The 17954-nt window shown below is 56.6% G+C and overlaps 1 protein-coding gene across 1 annotated transcript in view; it reads left to right on the top strand.

Moving 5' to 3' along the window:
* TRAPPC9 (trafficking protein particle complex subunit 9) overlaps positions 1-17954 on the top strand; it is a 762741-nt gene that overhangs the window by 633564 nt on the left and 111223 nt on the right. The window contains exon 21 of the mRNA XM_071208051.1: positions 10777-10872. Coding sequence (XP_071064152.1) covers positions 10777-10872 — 96 coding nt within the window. The remainder of the gene's footprint in view (positions 1-10776; positions 10873-17954) is intronic.

The following is a 17954-nucleotide window of genomic DNA, read 5'->3' as shown; positions in this document are numbered from 1 at the left end:
ATTCCTAAAGTGACAGCTGACACCTGCAAGCCACTACTAGGTGCCAGGCACTGTTGAGCAGTTTGCATGGATTTAATCACTCACTTTTCACAACCCTAAGAGGCAATTGCTAACCACCTTCCACAGATGAGAACATCGAGGCCAAGCTTATTCAAAGTTGCCCAGCAAGAAGTGGCAGAGCTGGACATTTGTCTGTGCTTCTCATTCCAAGCTGGGAATATAAAGAGCTGTTGGTCCCCACCACATCCTTCAAACTGGTCCTGTTTTTCAGATGGAAGCTAAAGCGAATGCAGCACTCCTCAGTCACTCTGCTGATGGGTATCTGCCTTCCGGATAGCAGCGCTCTCCCATTTCACCTGGTCTCCATATCGGGACTCTAGAACATTCTTAACCAAACTGGAACCAATTGCAGCCTCTCCCCTTGGCTGCTCCATCACAACTGTGAGGCTTTTTCTGTCCAGATGGTCAGGGAGCTTGGCCGAGATGCCAGTGCTGGGTATACCTACCGAGATGAGGACAACAGCATCCGAAAGCTCAAGATGCAAATGCAAGAGAGGTAGAGAGGCTCATTCATTGTTGAAAGCAGTCTTTCCATTAGTGTCATTTTTATTTATGACAATTTACTAATTTAGTCGAGCTGAAGTGGGACTGGGCAAAGTCTCTGCACCGCTAGTTATTGGTTCCGCAGCCAGTGCACGAGGGCAGAGCACCTGTCTTCCTGGGGGGGAGGGGGTGCCTGGAGGGAAGGCATGCCGGCCCAAAGAGGCCTTTTGGGACCCTCACCTCCAGACAGCCTGGAGACCTCTGCAGCAGCTTCTCTCCTGACGCATTTCCAGCCTGTGCTCAGGAGGCTTCTGGTGACCCCCAGGATGCTCCTCGGGTGGCAAGGCTCATGTGCCTCAGGTCTCCGGGTGCAGAGACACTGGCCAGGCCCCGCTGGTGTGCGCCTTCCTTGAGGGAGGAGTCGATCCGGCAGTCATTCGTTCCTGACAGAGGAAATCAGATCAAGGTGAATTTCAGTCATGTAAATAGAGACAGGGTCTCAAAAGCTGCTGGATAATTTTGAACAGTTTTTTTTGTGTATGTGGTACATTAACAAATATTTTACTGCTAATGACCTAGATGAGAATGAGAAAGGTGCTTTATTTGAATTTTCCTTGGAGCTGGCTGTTTTGTTTTTCTTTTCCAAAGATGGGTCTTTTCCATGGTTCCCAAGACACATGGAAGATTGAATGAGGCAGTGTGTGTGAAAACACTTAAAATCAGAAAAGCGCTGCATAAATATTGATTAATTAAATAATGATGAATGACTAAAGATAATGAAGGTATAATCCTTGCCGGATAGACTGGGTCTCTTCAGAGCAGGAAGGAGCTCGTCCTAGCTGGCCTCTCTGTCTGTCCCCTGCTCCTAATGGCATGTGCAGCAGGCGCTAGGACACGCTCTGGTAGGCATCGAGGCACTCCCGGTCCAGTGCGGGAAGGCACCTGGGAGCAGATCCCCACAGCATGGCACATGCCACCTAGATGCTCTTCATGTTTAGTGGGGACAGCCAGGGACAGGGGGAAGATCGGCCTCCAGGGTGGGGAAGCGAAGAGGCCGGCGAGGCGCGGCGAGGCGAGGCGAGGCGGCACTTGGTGGGAGGAGACTGGTAGGTGTCCATGGGAGAGACGGGGCTCGAGGCGCTCCAGGCAGAGTGGAGCCAGGTGTGAAGGCACCAGTGGGAGGCAGCGCTGCAGGTCGTGGCAGGTTCCCATAGTGGGTGTGGCACATGGGAGGGGCATGAGACCTGGGAAGGGAGAGGTAGCCCGGAAAGCTGGTCGTGGGGGCCTCGTGTATTGTTCTGGGGGGCTGATTCTACCCCAAGAGCCATGGGTAGCCGCTGGAGGATTTTGAGCATGGGAGTGGTGTGATCAGGCGTTTCTGGAAGATGACTCTGCTAGGATCGTGAAATGCAGCCCTCCTTTCTGAACCCCCTCCTTGGGCACGGTGTGTCTGTCTTGTGTTCAGATCCATGTGGCAGGACTGTGCAGCCTTTGGAGATTAGACACGAGCAAGACTGAAATGGACAGGACGGCACTGCCACCCTGTCCTAGGGGAACAAACCCTCACCTTCGTGGGCTCTGGCCAGTGTTGCTGACCAGATCTGTGTCCCCACCCCCAGGAAACCTCACGGGTTAGCTCCCAGGGGCAGAAATGAGCCATTAGGGCCCGTGGGATTCTCGCCCCACCGAGGGGTTGACCCAGATGCCTTCCAGGCTCCGTGCCCCCCTGAGGGCCTTGATTCCTGCAGAGCTCCTGGCACAGTCCAGCAGTTACACTGGGCAAAGGACCACGTCCCACGCAGACACATGTGGCCTCGTGGACGAAGCCGGCACAGGAACAGACGTTGACTGTCACCCTTGCGCAGCCCTCCCTGGCTGAGTGGCTTTGGGAAAGCTCCTTCACATCCCTGAGGAAATTGCCTCAACCTGGAAATGTTGGCACAGATCTTCTCCTCACAGTAGCGATGTGAGGATCACAGGTGACAATTCCTAGAAAGCCAACACACGCTGCTGCTCGGTGTGATGTGTTCGGACGGAAGCTGTAGCCTTTTGCTGACGTTCGCTGAGCATGTGCCACATTGCCGGGGTCCATTGCCAGGGACGCAGGAAGACCTCAGAATTCTCCTGGTATCGGCTTGCAGCTTTCCATTCTATGAAATAATATATTCTCACAGGAAAGACAAGCGACTGTGCAGGTGGGGGTAGGGTGGCCTGGCCGCTGACCTTGCTGGCTCGAGCAGGGGTGGCAGAGGAGGCGTAACCTGGAGAGCCCGCCCCAGAGCCGGGGCCTCGCCGCTCTCCTCCCACGTTTCTGGAGCTGTCCTGGGTTCCAGTGACTTACCCTGTCTCTGAGACAGAAAGTGGTACACACAGAGGGCATTGTGAATGGAATTTGTGGTTTCTCAGTAGAGAGTTAGAAAGCTGCTTGTGGGAACCTCCAGGGATGAAAAATGTGAATTTTCTTATGGTTCAGGAGCACAAGGCTGGGTTGGTAGTGGGCCTGGTCCGGAGACCCTCACCCAGCCTGATGGCCTTGCAGGGATTCCCTGGCCTGCTCTACCCTCCCAAGAGGAGCCAGCAGGGCCTCAGGGTGCAGAGTTGCCATGTGACAGCAAGAGCCTGCGCAGGGCCAGCCCTTCAGCACCACGGAGAGCGCCCGCAGGCAGGGCCCTTGTGTCCTCCATCCTCCCCTGAGGAAGAGTGGGGCTCAGCGCAGCTGCGCTTCCGGCTGCCGCTTTCTGCTGCGGGAGCTTTCCTGTGCTCTCTCTGGACCCGAGCTGCCGCTTTTTAAAAATATTTGAGATGGGAATAGCAGTACCTATCTGAGAAATATCATGGCTGAAGTCTTCATTTGAAAATCGTATTACATTGAGAAGCTACACCTTACACCGTAACTCCTGGTGAGCACTTTGGAAATGTTTTCCACATTAGCCATCATGCTTAGGATTGCTGTCGTCGTCATCATCATCATTTGGTTCCCTCTTGCTCCAAAAGCCACAGAGATGGACCGTCAGCTGAGGGAGGCAGTGGCGGCCCTGCTGGTTGGCCCAGGTTTGCCACTGGTGTGCTCAGGCTCCAGATGATCAACAGGGCTGCGAGGGAGGGAGGTGCGCATGTAGGTACAGGCTTGCTGGTTCAGCCAAACCAAAAGCAAATTAATACAGAAACATGGCTTGGAATGGTTTCCAAAGCCCCCTTGCCATTGGCAACTTTGTGCTTCACACCCACTGCCCTGCTCCCCTGGCTGTTTCAAAGGCCCTGTTTCTGTTCTGCAAGCACAATGGGGTCTCCTTTGTGCATTGCCTGGAAAGCCTGATATGATTAAAAATAATAGAGTAATATGCCATATTCTGAAGTCTTAATTTCATACAAGTAAAAAAATAAAGCCTGAAGAGAATCAGGAAAAAACAATTGAAGGAAATACAAAAATGGCCGTTATAAAATCCAAACATTCTAACATTTTGCATTCTAAGCTTCTCTCCCCTTTTGCCTAAGGTGAACATGTTGGAGATTAGCATCAGGCTGGGTCTATCTAGTGCTCAGTTCTTTCCACCCAGTCCTAGGGCTGCTGCTAACCACAGGGGTTTTCATAATATTATCAAGGGTGCTTTACTGCTTACTTTTTCTGAAATGATTATTTTTTCTTTTAAATAGGTCAAACATGCACTTGAATAAAAAATTTTAAAAACACAAGAAGCATCCATCTGCCCTGTGCCTTCCCGTCTTCCCAAAGGTCCCACTCTTGTTTTTTGTAGGTACTTTCAGAATTCCTTTCCAAAACAAGAATCAAATGCAAATATACTGTCTTGTTTTTTACTCCCCTTGTAAATATGAAAGATATTTACTGTTTTGCATCTTGCTTTTTCCACTTAAAAAAACAGATCTTAGAAAACTTTCCTTATCGTGTCACAGAGAACTTTATCTCTCCTTTTGATGACTGTGTAATTTTACAGCAAAGCACAAGTATGCCTCTGCTCCCCCAGCTTTGCCAGTGCCCACATTATTTTCACGCATTTGGGTTTTTGCCAGTCTGGTAGATGAGTCCTCTTGAGGTGTCATTTCTCCTTTCTGGAGACACCATGCTGTGGAGAAGAGTCTGGGTGCAGGAGTTAGGGGCTCTGGATAAGCCCATGCCGACCTCTCAGTAGTCTGGTGCCAGCTCATCACAGCCCTCCTGGCTTCTGGCACTCACCTGCATGGCAGGCTCCACCACCACCGCCCCCCTGGCTGGAAGGACACATGTACAGCACCGGCCCTGGAGCCTGCCACTCCTCAGGACCACCCAATGCCAGTGCCCTTCCCCACCTCCAACCCTGAAGTGGACCTCTCCACCGCTGGAGCCACATGGCCGTGAGATTCCAGGGGAGAGGCCAGAGCACAGGAGCTGAGACTGGGTTCGTTTGGCCGGCACTGCACATGCAGGACCGCTTTCCCTCCGTTACTTTGATTGTGGTGAATCCAAGTGATTTTAGGTTGTGGCCATATGCTGAGAAAAGGGAGACTCGGAGTCAGTCTGCTGAGAGAGAGTAGCTCTGCATGGTGGTGGGCGTAGTACCCTGCTCCTCCCACTGCAGGCAGTTTCCTCTTGGCCAGTTCTTCTCCAGGCTCTGCTGGGGACATGTGGCAGCAAGGGAACCCTGGGCCAAGGCCAAGGCAGGGTGGGGCTCCAGGAAGGATGATGCTCCCACTCACAGGCTGTCACTGACCGGCCCCAGCTCGCTCCTGAGTCCTCCCGCTCAGGAGGGAAGTCGCACTCCCCCTGCCCCCCGCAGGGCCGGGTTGGGGCTTGGGAGACATGCCTTGTGCAGAAACTGCAGTAAGCTGGGCTGGGACTGACAGGATAACCCTGCTCTAGACATCTAGCCTCAGTGGAAGTCACCTGCGAGACCACCGGCAGTGCAGAAGTGTGGCCTTGCACTTCCCACAGGCAGTGCAGGGGTGGCCAGTTGGGTGACAAGGATGGAGGGTGATCGGCCACATGGTGGCCATGGCCAGAGTAGGGATGTGGGGTGGAATGGCCCCAGCTGTCTGCACCTACACCATGGCCCAGCAGGCAGGGAGGCAGCTGCCTGCAGCCAGCATCTCCAGAAGCAATCCCCTTAGCACCACGGGACCAGCAGCAGAGGCCTGGCCAGCAGCCAGCAGGGCCCCTCCTGAGCAGCCGGGTTGCTGGGCCTCTTGAGGCTCAGTCCCCCCGCATGGGCAGCCATGATAGCCACATATAGGGCCGAGGGCTGAGGGCCCTCCTCAGGGACTGAGTCATCCCTGCAGGAAGTGGTTGTCCTCACTCCAGAGGTAGTGGACAGTGAAGTCAGTTTTTGGTGAAAAGCAGCCGCTCACTCAGGCAAACCTGCATGCCCGCATCTGCTCACTAAAGCGCGGGGCTAGTGCCACGAGCTGTGCCAGGCCCTAGCACTTCAAAGCAGGAGAAGGAGCCCGTGGCGTAGCAAGGGCTGTGGACATGCAGGGCATAGGTTGCAGGTTCTTTGATTCTGGTTCTAAGGACCACTGCTCAGATACTTGAGCGTGGGGCTCCGTGGAGCATGCACAGTTGTTCTCTGTCTGAAAGAGGGGTCTGCTGGGCAGAAGGCATACCAGGGTCATTCTGGGTGCATTCGTTCACCCCTAGGCATCTGTCCCTGAGCTAGGTGATGGCACCTGGGGCACACGTGGGAGCTGCCCCCCACACCCCCGACTGTGCTCCAGGGCCTCCGCTGAGCAGCAAGAGGCAAAGATCAGGAAGCCTCAAGGGGCCCCAGGCCGGGAACCCAGGCATGGAATGCCTAGTCAGCCTCCCCCTGGCAAGGACTCTGGGGGAGGAACCCAGCTGAGCTGTGGGAGTGCAGGGAGCGCCCCTGGTGCCTGCTGGGGCACGGCGCCTCCGGTTCATAAATTCTTCGAGGACAGAGTGTGGATTTGTTTCTCTTTAACTCCCACAGAGCCCAGTAGTGCCTGTGGCCACCCCACAGGCTAGTTCTCTTTGCAGAGCTGGTCCCCCCTTTGTCTTTCTGTCCTTACCACCATCTGTGACGTGGGGATCAGGACACCATGGTGGAGAGGAGGGCAGCCAGGCTGAGGGGTCAGCAGCCCCCGCCCTCCCCCTAGCAGGTGCCTGGTTCTGGTGCTTGTGGCTTGCTTGGGTTGGGGCAGCTCCTGCAGTGGGGAAATGGGGGGGGGGGCGGGGGCAGGACGTTGGGCCCCTGGCCTGGGGCACTTTTGCAGCACTGCTCCTGTTTCTAAAACTGTGAAATGCGGCTGCCTGCACCAGGATTGCTGCATGTTCTGCCAACAGCTTGGGGTATCTTTATTAAACACAGGTAGCCCCGCCCTCTCCTGCCTGGTACCTCTTCTTTGTCCCCTTCTCCTCCTGGTGGCCCTTTCTTACTGTGAGGCCTGCAGGCTACCGACCATCCCAGGACCCATGAGGGGTGTCTGCTCCCCTCTCCTTTACTTCCCCTTTGGGTGCCAGGCAGCTGGGCCCTCAGACCTTTCTTGGGTGCTTCCTTCCTGGTGCCCACATGGTGCCCCTTGGGTGCTGCCCAGGAGTACACAAAGCCCAGGGCCGTGTTGGGTGAGGGGCCAGTGGGAGGCCATCGTGGGGGCGCCTCCTCGAGCCTGGAGGCAGCAGAGCCCTGCATCTTCCTGGTGACCTGTTGCATGTGGGGGACATGCCACATATATGTTTGTGGCTAATGTGCATGTGTGTGTGTGCCCGTGCTGGCACAGACCCTTGCATATCCAGGCCTTTGCACTGCCGCCTGCCTTCTGTGGCTCAGAGCCCTGTGTGGGGACAACCTCTGTGCCTCCGTTTCCTCTCCTGCTGCCTCTGAGCACTGTGATGAAACTGGAATTGCTCACTACGTGTGCGCTGCTTACCCAGGCCTCGCCGCCAGTAGGAACCCAGCACTGCCAGCTCTTGGCTGCTAGAGGCTCAGCTGTGCGCAGGCCCTCAGGGCTCTCTGGGGTCTGAAGTTTTTGCCTGGCCCCCAGGGCCACTGATGCTCCGTGGACTTGGGGAGCCCTGGGAGGCAGCAGCGAGCAGCAGCCACGCCGCCTCTTTCCAGGCCTGGAGGTCCAAGCAGGTGGGGGAGCGGGGTCTCCTGATCGCAGGGCTGACCCCGAGTGCAGGAGCCAGTGAACAAATGCATGCCTGGCCCTGGGCCCGCAGTCCTGGTGGAGCCCCGGCTCCACCTCTTCCCCGAGCAAGACTGAGATGGGGTCTAGCACCTGCCCCGTTCACTCTTCTCCATTGCGTTGAGTCCCTGCTTGGACCAACCACCCAGCTGGACCCTGGGCTCGTGTGTCATGCCTCGCACCCTCCCACCCGAAGCCCTGACTCCACAGTCCTCACTTCAGGGGGAAATTAATAGGGAGCGTTGGGTGTTTACATTAGAATATGGGAATTGCAGGTTCAAAAGAACAAAAGCTGTTATTAGCCATCATACAATGGGAGCAGCGCCACAGTGTCCTGTTCATTAAGATAGAGACCCTCCCAGCCAGTAAGTTCTTCCTCAGCAGCTCCTCTTAAGACGACTGTGTGCCTGGGAAGCTGAGTTCCATTATGCACAGGTAATGGAACCTGCAGCCTGGAATTGGGAAATGGAAATCCATCTGCTTCAGCTCCTGTGAAAGTGGGTGATCTAACTGCCAGTCAGCCAATCAGACAGCCACAGATACGTTCCAAACCCCACTTTGGACCGAAGGGCCCTGAGAAGGGGGCTCTTGTACCAGGGCTTTCCTGGGGGAGGAAGCAGAGGCTGGCTTCAGCCTGACTACGGGGTGTAGAGCTTGACTTGACCTTGAGGCCAGGGCCTGGCCTTTGTTGCCCCCCATCTGGCTGTGGCTGCATGCGCCCTCCTTGGAAAACCTCCCAGGCGTCCTGGGAACGACAGCAGCTTCTGTGGGGCGAGGCCCTTTCCCTGAGAAGGGCGCTCCGGATCTCGGCAGATGTCCCTGGACCTGGGCTAAGGGCATCCTCCGTCAGAGTGGTGGTGGGAGAGCGGAGCAGCGGAGCAGCAGAGCAGCGGAGCAGCAGCGCAGCAGCCCAGGTCCCTGTCCTGCCCCTCCATGTGCCCGTCGGGGCCTAGGGCTTGGGGAGTGAGCTCTGGGGCCCCGTGCGCGCTGCTCGTGAGGGAAGAAGGTTGCTTTCTTCAACTGTAATGGAGCTGGAATGAGTGCTGTCCCCTGAGCAGACTCATCTCCCTCCTGTCACAGCAGGTCTCAGGGAGCAGCGGCCTTGGCCAGGCCAGCAGCTGCCCCACAGCCTCCCCTGCTGCATCCTTGCCGCCCCCAGAGCAGAGGCCACACGGGGGGAAGGAAACAGAGACGCTGCGTGGAGAAAGCTGCCTCCACTGCGCTTCTGGGAGCTGCGCCAGGGGTGCACAGGTCCAGGTGGCCTGGGGCAGGCCCCTCACCTCTTCCTGATGGAAATATCTCTCTTCTGCTGTATCACCAGCTCCCCTGGACATCTCTGCATCCAAGCCCGTACAGGCTGCTGTGCCTGCCAGAGTGCTTGCTTTCCCCTCACTCTCCCAGCACCCCCAATTCCTTGTCTTACATGGGGCTCCACTTAGCTCTCCCCTCCCCCAGGAAATTTCTGCTTTCTTCAGGTGATGGCTGCGCCCATAGCTCCTTTCCCTTCTTGGAGCTGCCCTGAGATTTGCAGAAACCACGAGCTGCTCCACACGTTGGGCTGTAGGGAGTCCACAGGCTTGCCGGCCCCTGGGCTGCACACAGGGGCTGTGGGGAACAGGGCTGAGCACGAAGCGGCTTCTGCTCCTCTTACCCAGGATAGTTTACTCACTCGAGCATCCTTTAGGCATCTAAGAAGCATGGACTGAGCAGCCGCTGTGCAGCAGGCTCTCTTCCCAGCCAAGGACAAGGTCTCTGCTCACCTCTAACTTCAAGGCTGGTGGCGAAGCCAAACACGTGAAGAGGGGACGACACCTAGTGAGGAAGTTTTCAGAGCCCATGGGAGCATTTCAAGCAGAGGCAGACCAGGAAGGGCTTCCTGGAGGAGGCAAGGTCCAAGTTGGGACTTCTGGGATGAATGCAGTTAGGAAGGAGAAGACGGCAGGGGAAGGACCACCAGGCAAACGCGGGAAGGTGTAGAGTCCAGAGAGAGCACACCGTTTTGCAAGAATTGAAAGAAGTCCAAAATAGCCAGAGGCTGGACTAGAGGCGAAAGGGGCAGGGGGATGCAAAATACAGTGGGAAATGTAGGTAGGGGCTCCTGAGAGCCCTAGAGGCCACAGGGTCGCCCACTGGGGCCACAGTGCCACCACCTGCCAGGCCTTCCAGCAGACTCTCGCCTTTGCAGCTCTCTGTGGCCCCTCTGCTGGGCTCTTTGTGGTGACAAAGCCTCGCTCAGCTCGGGGCCCGTTCTTGGGTGCAGAGCCCCCAGCGGCTGATTGCAGTGATGACTGGGAGCTCCTCAGGCCCAAGGGCACACCTGGTCATTTGTGGGTGCCCCTTGCCTCTGCCCGCCCTCCTGGCTGCTGTCAGGCACGTCACATGTTTGTTGAATGGGATTCAACAACTTGCTAAAGGAAGAAAGAAGGGTTTTCCAGTTTTTCTCTTTCCCCCACCTGGCCCTAGTCACTAGAGCTTCAGAAACCAAGTCCTTCCCTTTTGACGACTGCTTAAATGCTGTGGCTTTAGCTAACACAGGGAAAGGTCCGTTTCTGAGTGCCACGTTGGCTGTTTAATTTAGTGTTTGGGAGACTTCTGTTTTCTGCATTTCTAAACCTAATTTCTTCATCCACTGATACTTGCTGAGAGACTTTCTGACTTCCTCGGTTATGAGCTCACTTAAGTGAGCCTGATTTGTAATAATATGTGTAATTACATCAAGATGTATAACACAAATACAAAGCCAGCATGAAACCAGAATGTTCTGAGAAATGCACTGCTTGTGTTTACAGCGAACCACAGTTTGTGTGTTTTATTAAGGAGAAACAACCTTCCATTTTTCTTTATTTCCACTAGTGAGAATAGTTGTTGCATTAAAATGAACCTGGTGGTTTCCCTTCCTTACATCTCAGTAGTTTAATTCAGCAGATTTGGGGTGAGGGGAGAGGGCTTTGCTAGTTTCGTGCCCCTACTTGCTTTCCACATATGCAGGGCGGCCCGTCGCAGCTGCTTCGGCCGTCCCTGGGGGGTGAGGCGGGGGGTCCTGCTGGGGCTTGCTTCGTGCACGTGCTCCTTCAGAAGCCGCGTTTTCCTTGACCGCAGCCCACCCGTCCCTGAGGCGCCGAGGAGAGGCGAGCGTGGAGGGCCTCCTGAACCAGCTCGTCCTGGAGCACCTGCAGCTGGCCCCGCTGCAGTGGGGTGAGTGCCCGCCGCCGCCACGCGGCCCCGGGGGAACGCGTCCTCTCCTCGAGTCGGCAGGCCCTCGGTGCGAGTGCCTCGAGCCCCAGGGGCTGGTGCCGGCCCAACGGCGTCACGGGCCTGGTGGAGCACGAGGAACGGCGTCACGGGGAGCCTGGTGGGGCACGGGGAACGGCGTCACGGGGAGCCTGGTGGGGCACGGGGAACGGCGTCACGGGGAGCCTGGTGGGGCACGGGGAACGGCGTCACGGGGAGCCTGGTGGGGCACGGGGAACGGCGTCATGGGGAGCCTGGTGGAGCACGGGGAGCGGCGTCACGGGCCAGGTGGGAGCATGTCGCTGCCCGGGCTGCCTCAGCCCCTCAGCACCCGGGCCTTGGCTCTGCCTGACGGGAGGGGCAGGCCTGTGTCCGCATGGCAGCCCCGAGGTCTGTCCTGTCAGCCGTGGACCCTCAGGGCGCTGCCGTGGCTGGCGAGAGGCCCCGCATTCCCCTGCTGGGTCTGCTGTCTGCGGAGCTCGGGGCCGGGGGAGGGTGCGTGCTCCGCCCGTGGTTAGGGCCCTTCGGGGCGTCTGGGCTGGTGAAAGAGAACGCGTGGTTGTCCCCGGCCCTCCCGCTCCACTCCCTTGAGCTGGGCTTGAGCAGATTCTCACCTTTCCCCAAGGAGAGAAGCATTTATTCTGTAAACGCGTTATCTGCGCTCTGTGTTCAGCCCCAAAGAGGTGGCCGCTGCTCAGCACATCGCACAACGCCGTTTGCACATTTGCCTCCTGCTGCTCCTAGAACTTTTGCCTAAGACTGTGCCGTTCTACATAGCACTCACCAATACCTTGTTGGAAGACAAACTGAACGTAGTATTTTCTGTTGAAGTGAGAGGCTTTATTTTTGTCTGGAAAAGGTTTCATCATGTCGTGTACTTGGGGTCAAGGGCAGACAATCAGCTGTGAAGGTATATAACTTCTTTCTTTCTCTTCTTTACCCAAGAAATAGTTGTAAACTAGTCCCTGGTCTTGTATCCAGGATCTAGTTAATGAGTGAGCTTGATCTTCCCCCGTGCACACTGCAGATACATGAAAATTACCCCTGGGACTTAAAGGCAAACCTGCCTCCCCATGCAGTCTTCCTCATCGCGGGTGAGCCCCTCACCCTGCCCACCTGCCTCCTCCTCCTCCTCCCCTCGTGACCCTGTGTCAGATCCGCCAGGGGCCAGGTGGGCAGCCTGCTTACGGCAGATGCGAATGGGCCTGTATCTTACATTCAAGGAGCTCTTTTCTCCTAGAATCCTCTTTCTCCCCACGGGTCCAGTCTGAGTGGAAGGAGGCTGCTGTCTCTGCAGAGGCTTTCAGAGGCTTCCGTGTAGCCTGCGACAATGTTCCCCGTTGGAATGCTGTTTCTTATGACCCTCTGGGCCACAATCAGCCACTTCTTGAGATCTGGACACAGGGTTGAGGGAGGCTCCCGGGGACCTAGGGAGGACCTACTTGGCAGGTGAGCGGGGCTTCCCTGGGGCAAGTGAGCCCCAGGTGACGGTCACGGCAGGGGCTGAATGGTGGGCTCAGGACGTGTGGGAGATGGTTGGGGTGGGGCGGGGGTGGGCCCTGGCGCCCCAGCGCTCTGTCACAGGATTGGCAGCTTCGGCCTGAACGGGTCCAGGAGCAGGCTGAGTGGGTGGGTGGGTGGCCAGGGGCGCCCGAGAAGAGAAAGCAGGGAGCAGTGGAGAGCAGTAAGAGGCCGAGGGTGAGAAAGCCCCCGGTGCCCCCTCCCACGTTCCACAAGCAACTGTGCAGGCTCCAGGGAATGCTGTCCTGCAGCAGGGACTGCCCCCGGGATGTTTTCCTCCAAGTGAGGGGGGTTCCAGATCTGAGCCGGCAGGGGGGTGCTCATTTGGTAAGCCTCCCCTGGGCCTGGCACCTGCATCGCCCGCAGACCGAACCTCGCCACCACCCCAGACGAGGACATGGGTTCAGTGAGCCCCCTTTCCCCCTGAGGCCCTGAAGTGAGCAGAGCGGCCAACACCTGCTTGCGGAGCTGCGTGGGCAGAGGGGGCCCAGCACTGGGCATTCCAGATGAAGGCAAGGGGACACTTACTCATAGTGAAGATCTTCTCTTCTTATCTGCCCTGTCCCGAGGATGTACTCAAAGGTCCTTTTAAAAACTTATAATATGGGAAAATGAGGAAGAATGAAGGAAACTTGGAGCCAGAATGGGAAGTCAGGCTGGCTCCTGGCCCCACTTGGCAGGGGGCTTCTGAGAGCCACGGGGGCTGTGGCCGGCCCAGATCTTGCTGGCACACAGCGGCCTCTGTTTCTTGACATTGTTAACTTATCCCTTTTTAGAAAGTACTTATTTTGAGTTGTAGCAAAATATACATAACATTAAAATCATTTTAAGTGGATAATTCTTTGGCATTAAGTACATTGACAATACTGTGTGACTTCCACCACTATTTTCAGACTATCTTCATCGTCTCAAACCAAAACTCCAGCTCATTTAGCAATTACATCCCATTCACTTTTTCCCCTTCCCTGGTAACCCCTATTCTACTTTCTGCCCCGAAGCATTTTCTAATTCTAAGTATTTCACAGAAGCAAACTCATACGATATTTGTCCTTTGGTGTCTGGCTAATTGCACTCAACACGATGCCTTCCAGGTTTGCCCCTGCGTAGCATGGACCAGCACGCGTTCCTTTTTGTAGTGCGTCATATTCCAGTGCATGGGTAGACCACACATTGTTTACCCACTCATCAGTTGACAGACACTTGGGTTGCTACCACCTCTTGGTCTTTGGGAATAGTGCTGCAGTGAGCATTGGTGTGGGGTATCTACCTAGGAGTGGAATTGCCAGGTCATATGGTCATTCTGTGTTTACTTTCTGAGGAACTCCCAAACTGTCTTCTACGAAGCCTGCACCATTTTACTTTTCCCACCAACATTGTGCAAGGTTTCCTATTTCTCCGCATCCTCACCAGCCATAGATTTATTATAATCATTTATGTCTAAAATTGGCAGAATCTTTGAAACAGATATTTCCGTTACTCCTGGAGGACCAGCTCAATTCTCAGAGCCACCTGCCAGAGGCGTCGGGGTGAACGATTCACAAGGGGACTCACAGTCCCTTTCTGCCTGACCCAGGGCCAGGCAGCAAGCTGTGCTCTTTGGGGGCATCCACATCGGCTGGGCCACCTGTAGAGGAAAGAGCCTCTGGCCTGTGGCGGGCAGGTGCAGAGGGAGGAGGTTTGCTGACCGCAGCAGGAGTGTCAGGTGGGCGCACATATGACAGCGCACATCGTTACTGGATCGTTGTCTTTTTCCACTGCCTGTGATCAGTTGGCCCGGGAATTGACGTCTTTTGTTCTCGCTGTCCTTGGGAGTTAGAGAAAGTTGTTGGGGGCCCGTGTGCACGGTAGAGAAAGACGGCTGGCAGCCTTTTTCCTAACGGTAGAAGTAGAAGGTACAAAGCGCATTTATCAGGATTGTGGTTGGAGACCCAGGGCTCAGAAATCTGAAGACACTTTCAAGAGCTGGCCTGGCGTCCGGCTGGTGAGGGCAGGACAGGGCACGCTCCTCGCTCACCTGCACGCTCCCTGGCCGGAAAAGCCCAGTTTCACAAGAGGAAGGCACCTTGGAGGAGGGAGAGGTGTCTCTGAAGCAGAGATCAGGGGCTATGTTGGCCAAGAGGGAAAGCCAAGGCTGAACTTGGGAGGATACGTGGTGGGACTGGAGCCGCGGCTTCAGTTTACCGCCACCTTCCAGCTGGGGGTAGTTTAAACCACGATCCTCCACTCCCGGTGTGGTGCCACGTTAGAGAAAAAGGCGCCGCGTCTGCCTCCCGCACTGCCTGGCAGACCCGGCCTGTGCCTGCCTCCCTGTTGTCAGCCTGCCCACCCTCACGTCCTCCTACCACTTCTCGGTCCCCGGCCCCCTGCCAGCCCCCCACCCCCTCCCCGGGGCCCTTGCTTTCCTGAGGCCTCTCCAGGGCTCCCCTCAGGGATGAATGAAGGACACCCCTGGGCTGAACTGCCCTGGCAAGACCTGCAGGCCTGTCTTGAGCCAAACTCTGGTGGATTGGGGAAAAAGTGCCATTTTTAAAGTAGGCATTTTTCAGGTACATATCACGGGCCAGGCGAGGCCCCTTCCCGTGTTAGCCCTGATCCTCCCACCACCCTGCAGGCCTTACATGGCCCTGTCGGGTGCCTCCACTGTGCTGGACAGCTGGGGGCAACTGACCCACACCCGGAGGCAGACTGCCGTGCTCTGGGTCCTGTGAAAGCGAGCGTTCTCGCTGAAGACCGCATGGAGGGATCAGGGGACAGTGGCCGTCCCCCCTGGCCACTTTTTAAATTTAGTACTTTTTTATCTCATCATTTTTGCCATCCCCTAATTTTATATGTACTTTGGTGTCCTCCTTTTCACTCGCACGTTATGAACACACCACACTTATTTTTAATGGCCACACCAGGTTCTATCAAACAGACACAACGTAATTTAATAGCTGCCCTGCTGTTGAATGATTACGCTGCTTCAACATGTCTGCTGTTGCTTGTAGGCAGCGGCTTGTACATGAAGCCTTCTCTGCATTTGGGGTTATTCCCTCAGCCGCGATTCCTAGAAATTATTAATATTTTATGCGACCTTGGCAGATAGCACAGTTGTCAGCTCTTCCTGCATGCTAACCACAGCCGTACACGCTACGTACGGCCATCCCTGTGGCCCTGGCCAGCTCGACGTTGGCGCTAAGCCGCTTGGGCTCACAGCCCCCTTCTGCTATTTCCTCAGGGTGCAGTTTTACTTCGGCAGGTAGTGAAGTTCCCTGCAGCTCAGCTTTTCCTTTTTAGGGTGCCTATATCCTTCAGTGAAGGTGTGAGTGAGTGCCTCGTGGTCCCAGCAGAGTGGGGGGTCACGTGGCTCTCGAGTGGGCCACACACAGCTGAGGGACGGCCTGGACGCTGGGCCCTGCCCGGGGCAGCCCGGGGCTCACCTGAGTCAGGGCTGGTGTCACAGCTGTGGAGGGGAGGACGCTGCGCGAGTGTGGGTTCGGGGCCCTGTGGCGGGCGGGGGCGCGGGCGGCGCGTGGGCCGTGCTGGCCTGCCGGGAGCCTCCTGCTCAGGTGCATGGGTGGTGCTGGCGACGGGAGGCTGGACCTCCCCAGGTGGGGAGGAGGCAGGAGCCCAGCGCGAGCACTGGCTCACAGCTGTCTCCACAGACGCACGGCCCTGCGCGCGGGGAGAACCACTTCACGGCTCTGTCGCTTTGACAGAAGCACCGACAGCTCGTCTGGCTGCCTTTCAGAGACGTCCAGCGGATACCATTTGGTTCCAGCTCCATTACGGCCTTGGTATTTTCAGCACCCCTTCTCCACCCACCCGTGGGTCAGGGCCCTGAGCTGTAAGTCCAGGCGGCATCTGTGGGATGAGGTGGCTCCCAGCTCAGAACAAGAGCAGTCACGTGGTATGTGCGGAGGGCATGGCTGCCGGCCACAGAGCCTTCTCCCTCGTGTAGGGGCACGGCGCGTGCCCAGATCCCACTGTGCGTTGGCAGCTCAGTTCCCACAGGTCAGGTCCACATCGCCGTTCCCTTTTACAGACAAGGAGGAGACATCCTGCCTGGCTGACGGGACACATCGATTGCATTGATCCTTTGATAAATTGGTCCATCATTCATCCTACAGATACCTCTGGAAGAGCTGCTGGGCTCCGGTTGCCAGGGATCCAACAGTAAATTGACCCAGCCCCTGCCTCTGCAAGGCTGATGTGGGTGCAGGGCCCAGGCTGGAAAACAGACTGCTCACACACTGCCTACCGTGCACTGGCAGAGGGGCGAGAGGGAACCCTGATTCCTTCAGCTGCCTCCTTTTGAAAAACCCAGCAGCACCCCTGGGGCATGGCAGGGGGTCCACGGCACGGACGTACCTCACTGCTGGCAGAGCTGCCTGGAGAAGCTGGGCCCTCAGTGCTTGAGAGCAGCTCACTTGGTCCCACAGCACCATCCGCGCCCAGCCCGCTGGGTGGCCAGGCAGCCACAGCATTAACCACGGCCCGTGGGCGGGCTCCCTCCCTGGAGGCTCTGGGGCTCAGAGAAGGGTGCCCACCCCACTCCTGGAAAACACCCTTTGTCAAGTGGCATAACCTGAAGGTCTCATGGAGGGGGGACCGGTGTTTGTTTTTAACATGAGGATCCTGCAAAACGGCTGCTTCAAGTGAGCAAACCCAGTCATGCCTTGGACAGCTTGGGAGAGGGAGCAAGAGAATGGCTTTTGAGGACCAGTTTCCATCAGCCACGCAGCAGGACAGTCAGCAGCCACGAGTGACTGTGGGTGCCCCAGGCCTCCCTGCCAGCGTCGCTTGCCCGCTAACCCTCTGTCTCTTTCCCAGGTAACTTAGCAACGGCCTGGTCTGTCGATGTCTCCACAGGGCACGCATCTCCCAATACCTGCTCCCTGCGAAAGTGTTAGCACTTGAGTCCCCTGACCAGTTGGGCAGGTGCAAGGTGGCTCTGACTCTCAGGCCTCTGTGCCTTGAGTGCAGGAGATAAGCCCTGTGTTGTCCTTCTCTTTCTGCACGCGGGCCAGTGGGGCTGCCCAGTAGTCAGCAGGGGACCTCAAAGCTTGTCGTGAAACACTCTTCTGGACTTTGTTCTCTTCCTTCACCATCCAGCCATCCTCCGTCCTTCCGTTCATCCTTCCATCTGTCCATCCATCTGCCATTGAGCACCTCCAGTGTGCCAGGCTGGGCTAGGCTCGGGTGCAGTCCCCGGGTGCCTCGGGCCCGCCACCAGCTGCCTGCACTTTCTTAAGAAACATCTCCTTTTAGGAAGGGGATTCTGCAGTAGGTCCCATTTTGTGTTCTGACTCCACATCCAGGAAGTCAGAGGCTCTTCCAGCCCCTCCTCGGTGCCGTGAGCTGCCGTACTCCTACTGCTCTTGGCTCCCTGGTCTGGCCATGCTGTCTGGCAAGAGACCAGAGACTCTGTGCACGTGCTGCCACGACACACCACCGCAGGGGATCTTGCGAGTTCTGAGAAAAGCTAAATGCCAGCTCCCCGGTTACCAGCCCTGATAAGTGAAGGGCTAATAAGAAAGGCCTAA

This window comes from Dasypus novemcinctus, chromosome 14 (assembly GCF_030445035.2).
Source record: "Dasypus novemcinctus isolate mDasNov1 chromosome 14, mDasNov1.1.hap2, whole genome shotgun sequence".
NCBI classification, from domain to species: Eukaryota; Metazoa; Chordata; class Mammalia; order Cingulata; family Dasypodidae; genus Dasypus; species Dasypus novemcinctus.
The sequence above is the reverse complement of the archived record's forward strand: the minus strand, read 5'-3'. Positions and strand labels throughout refer to the sequence as shown.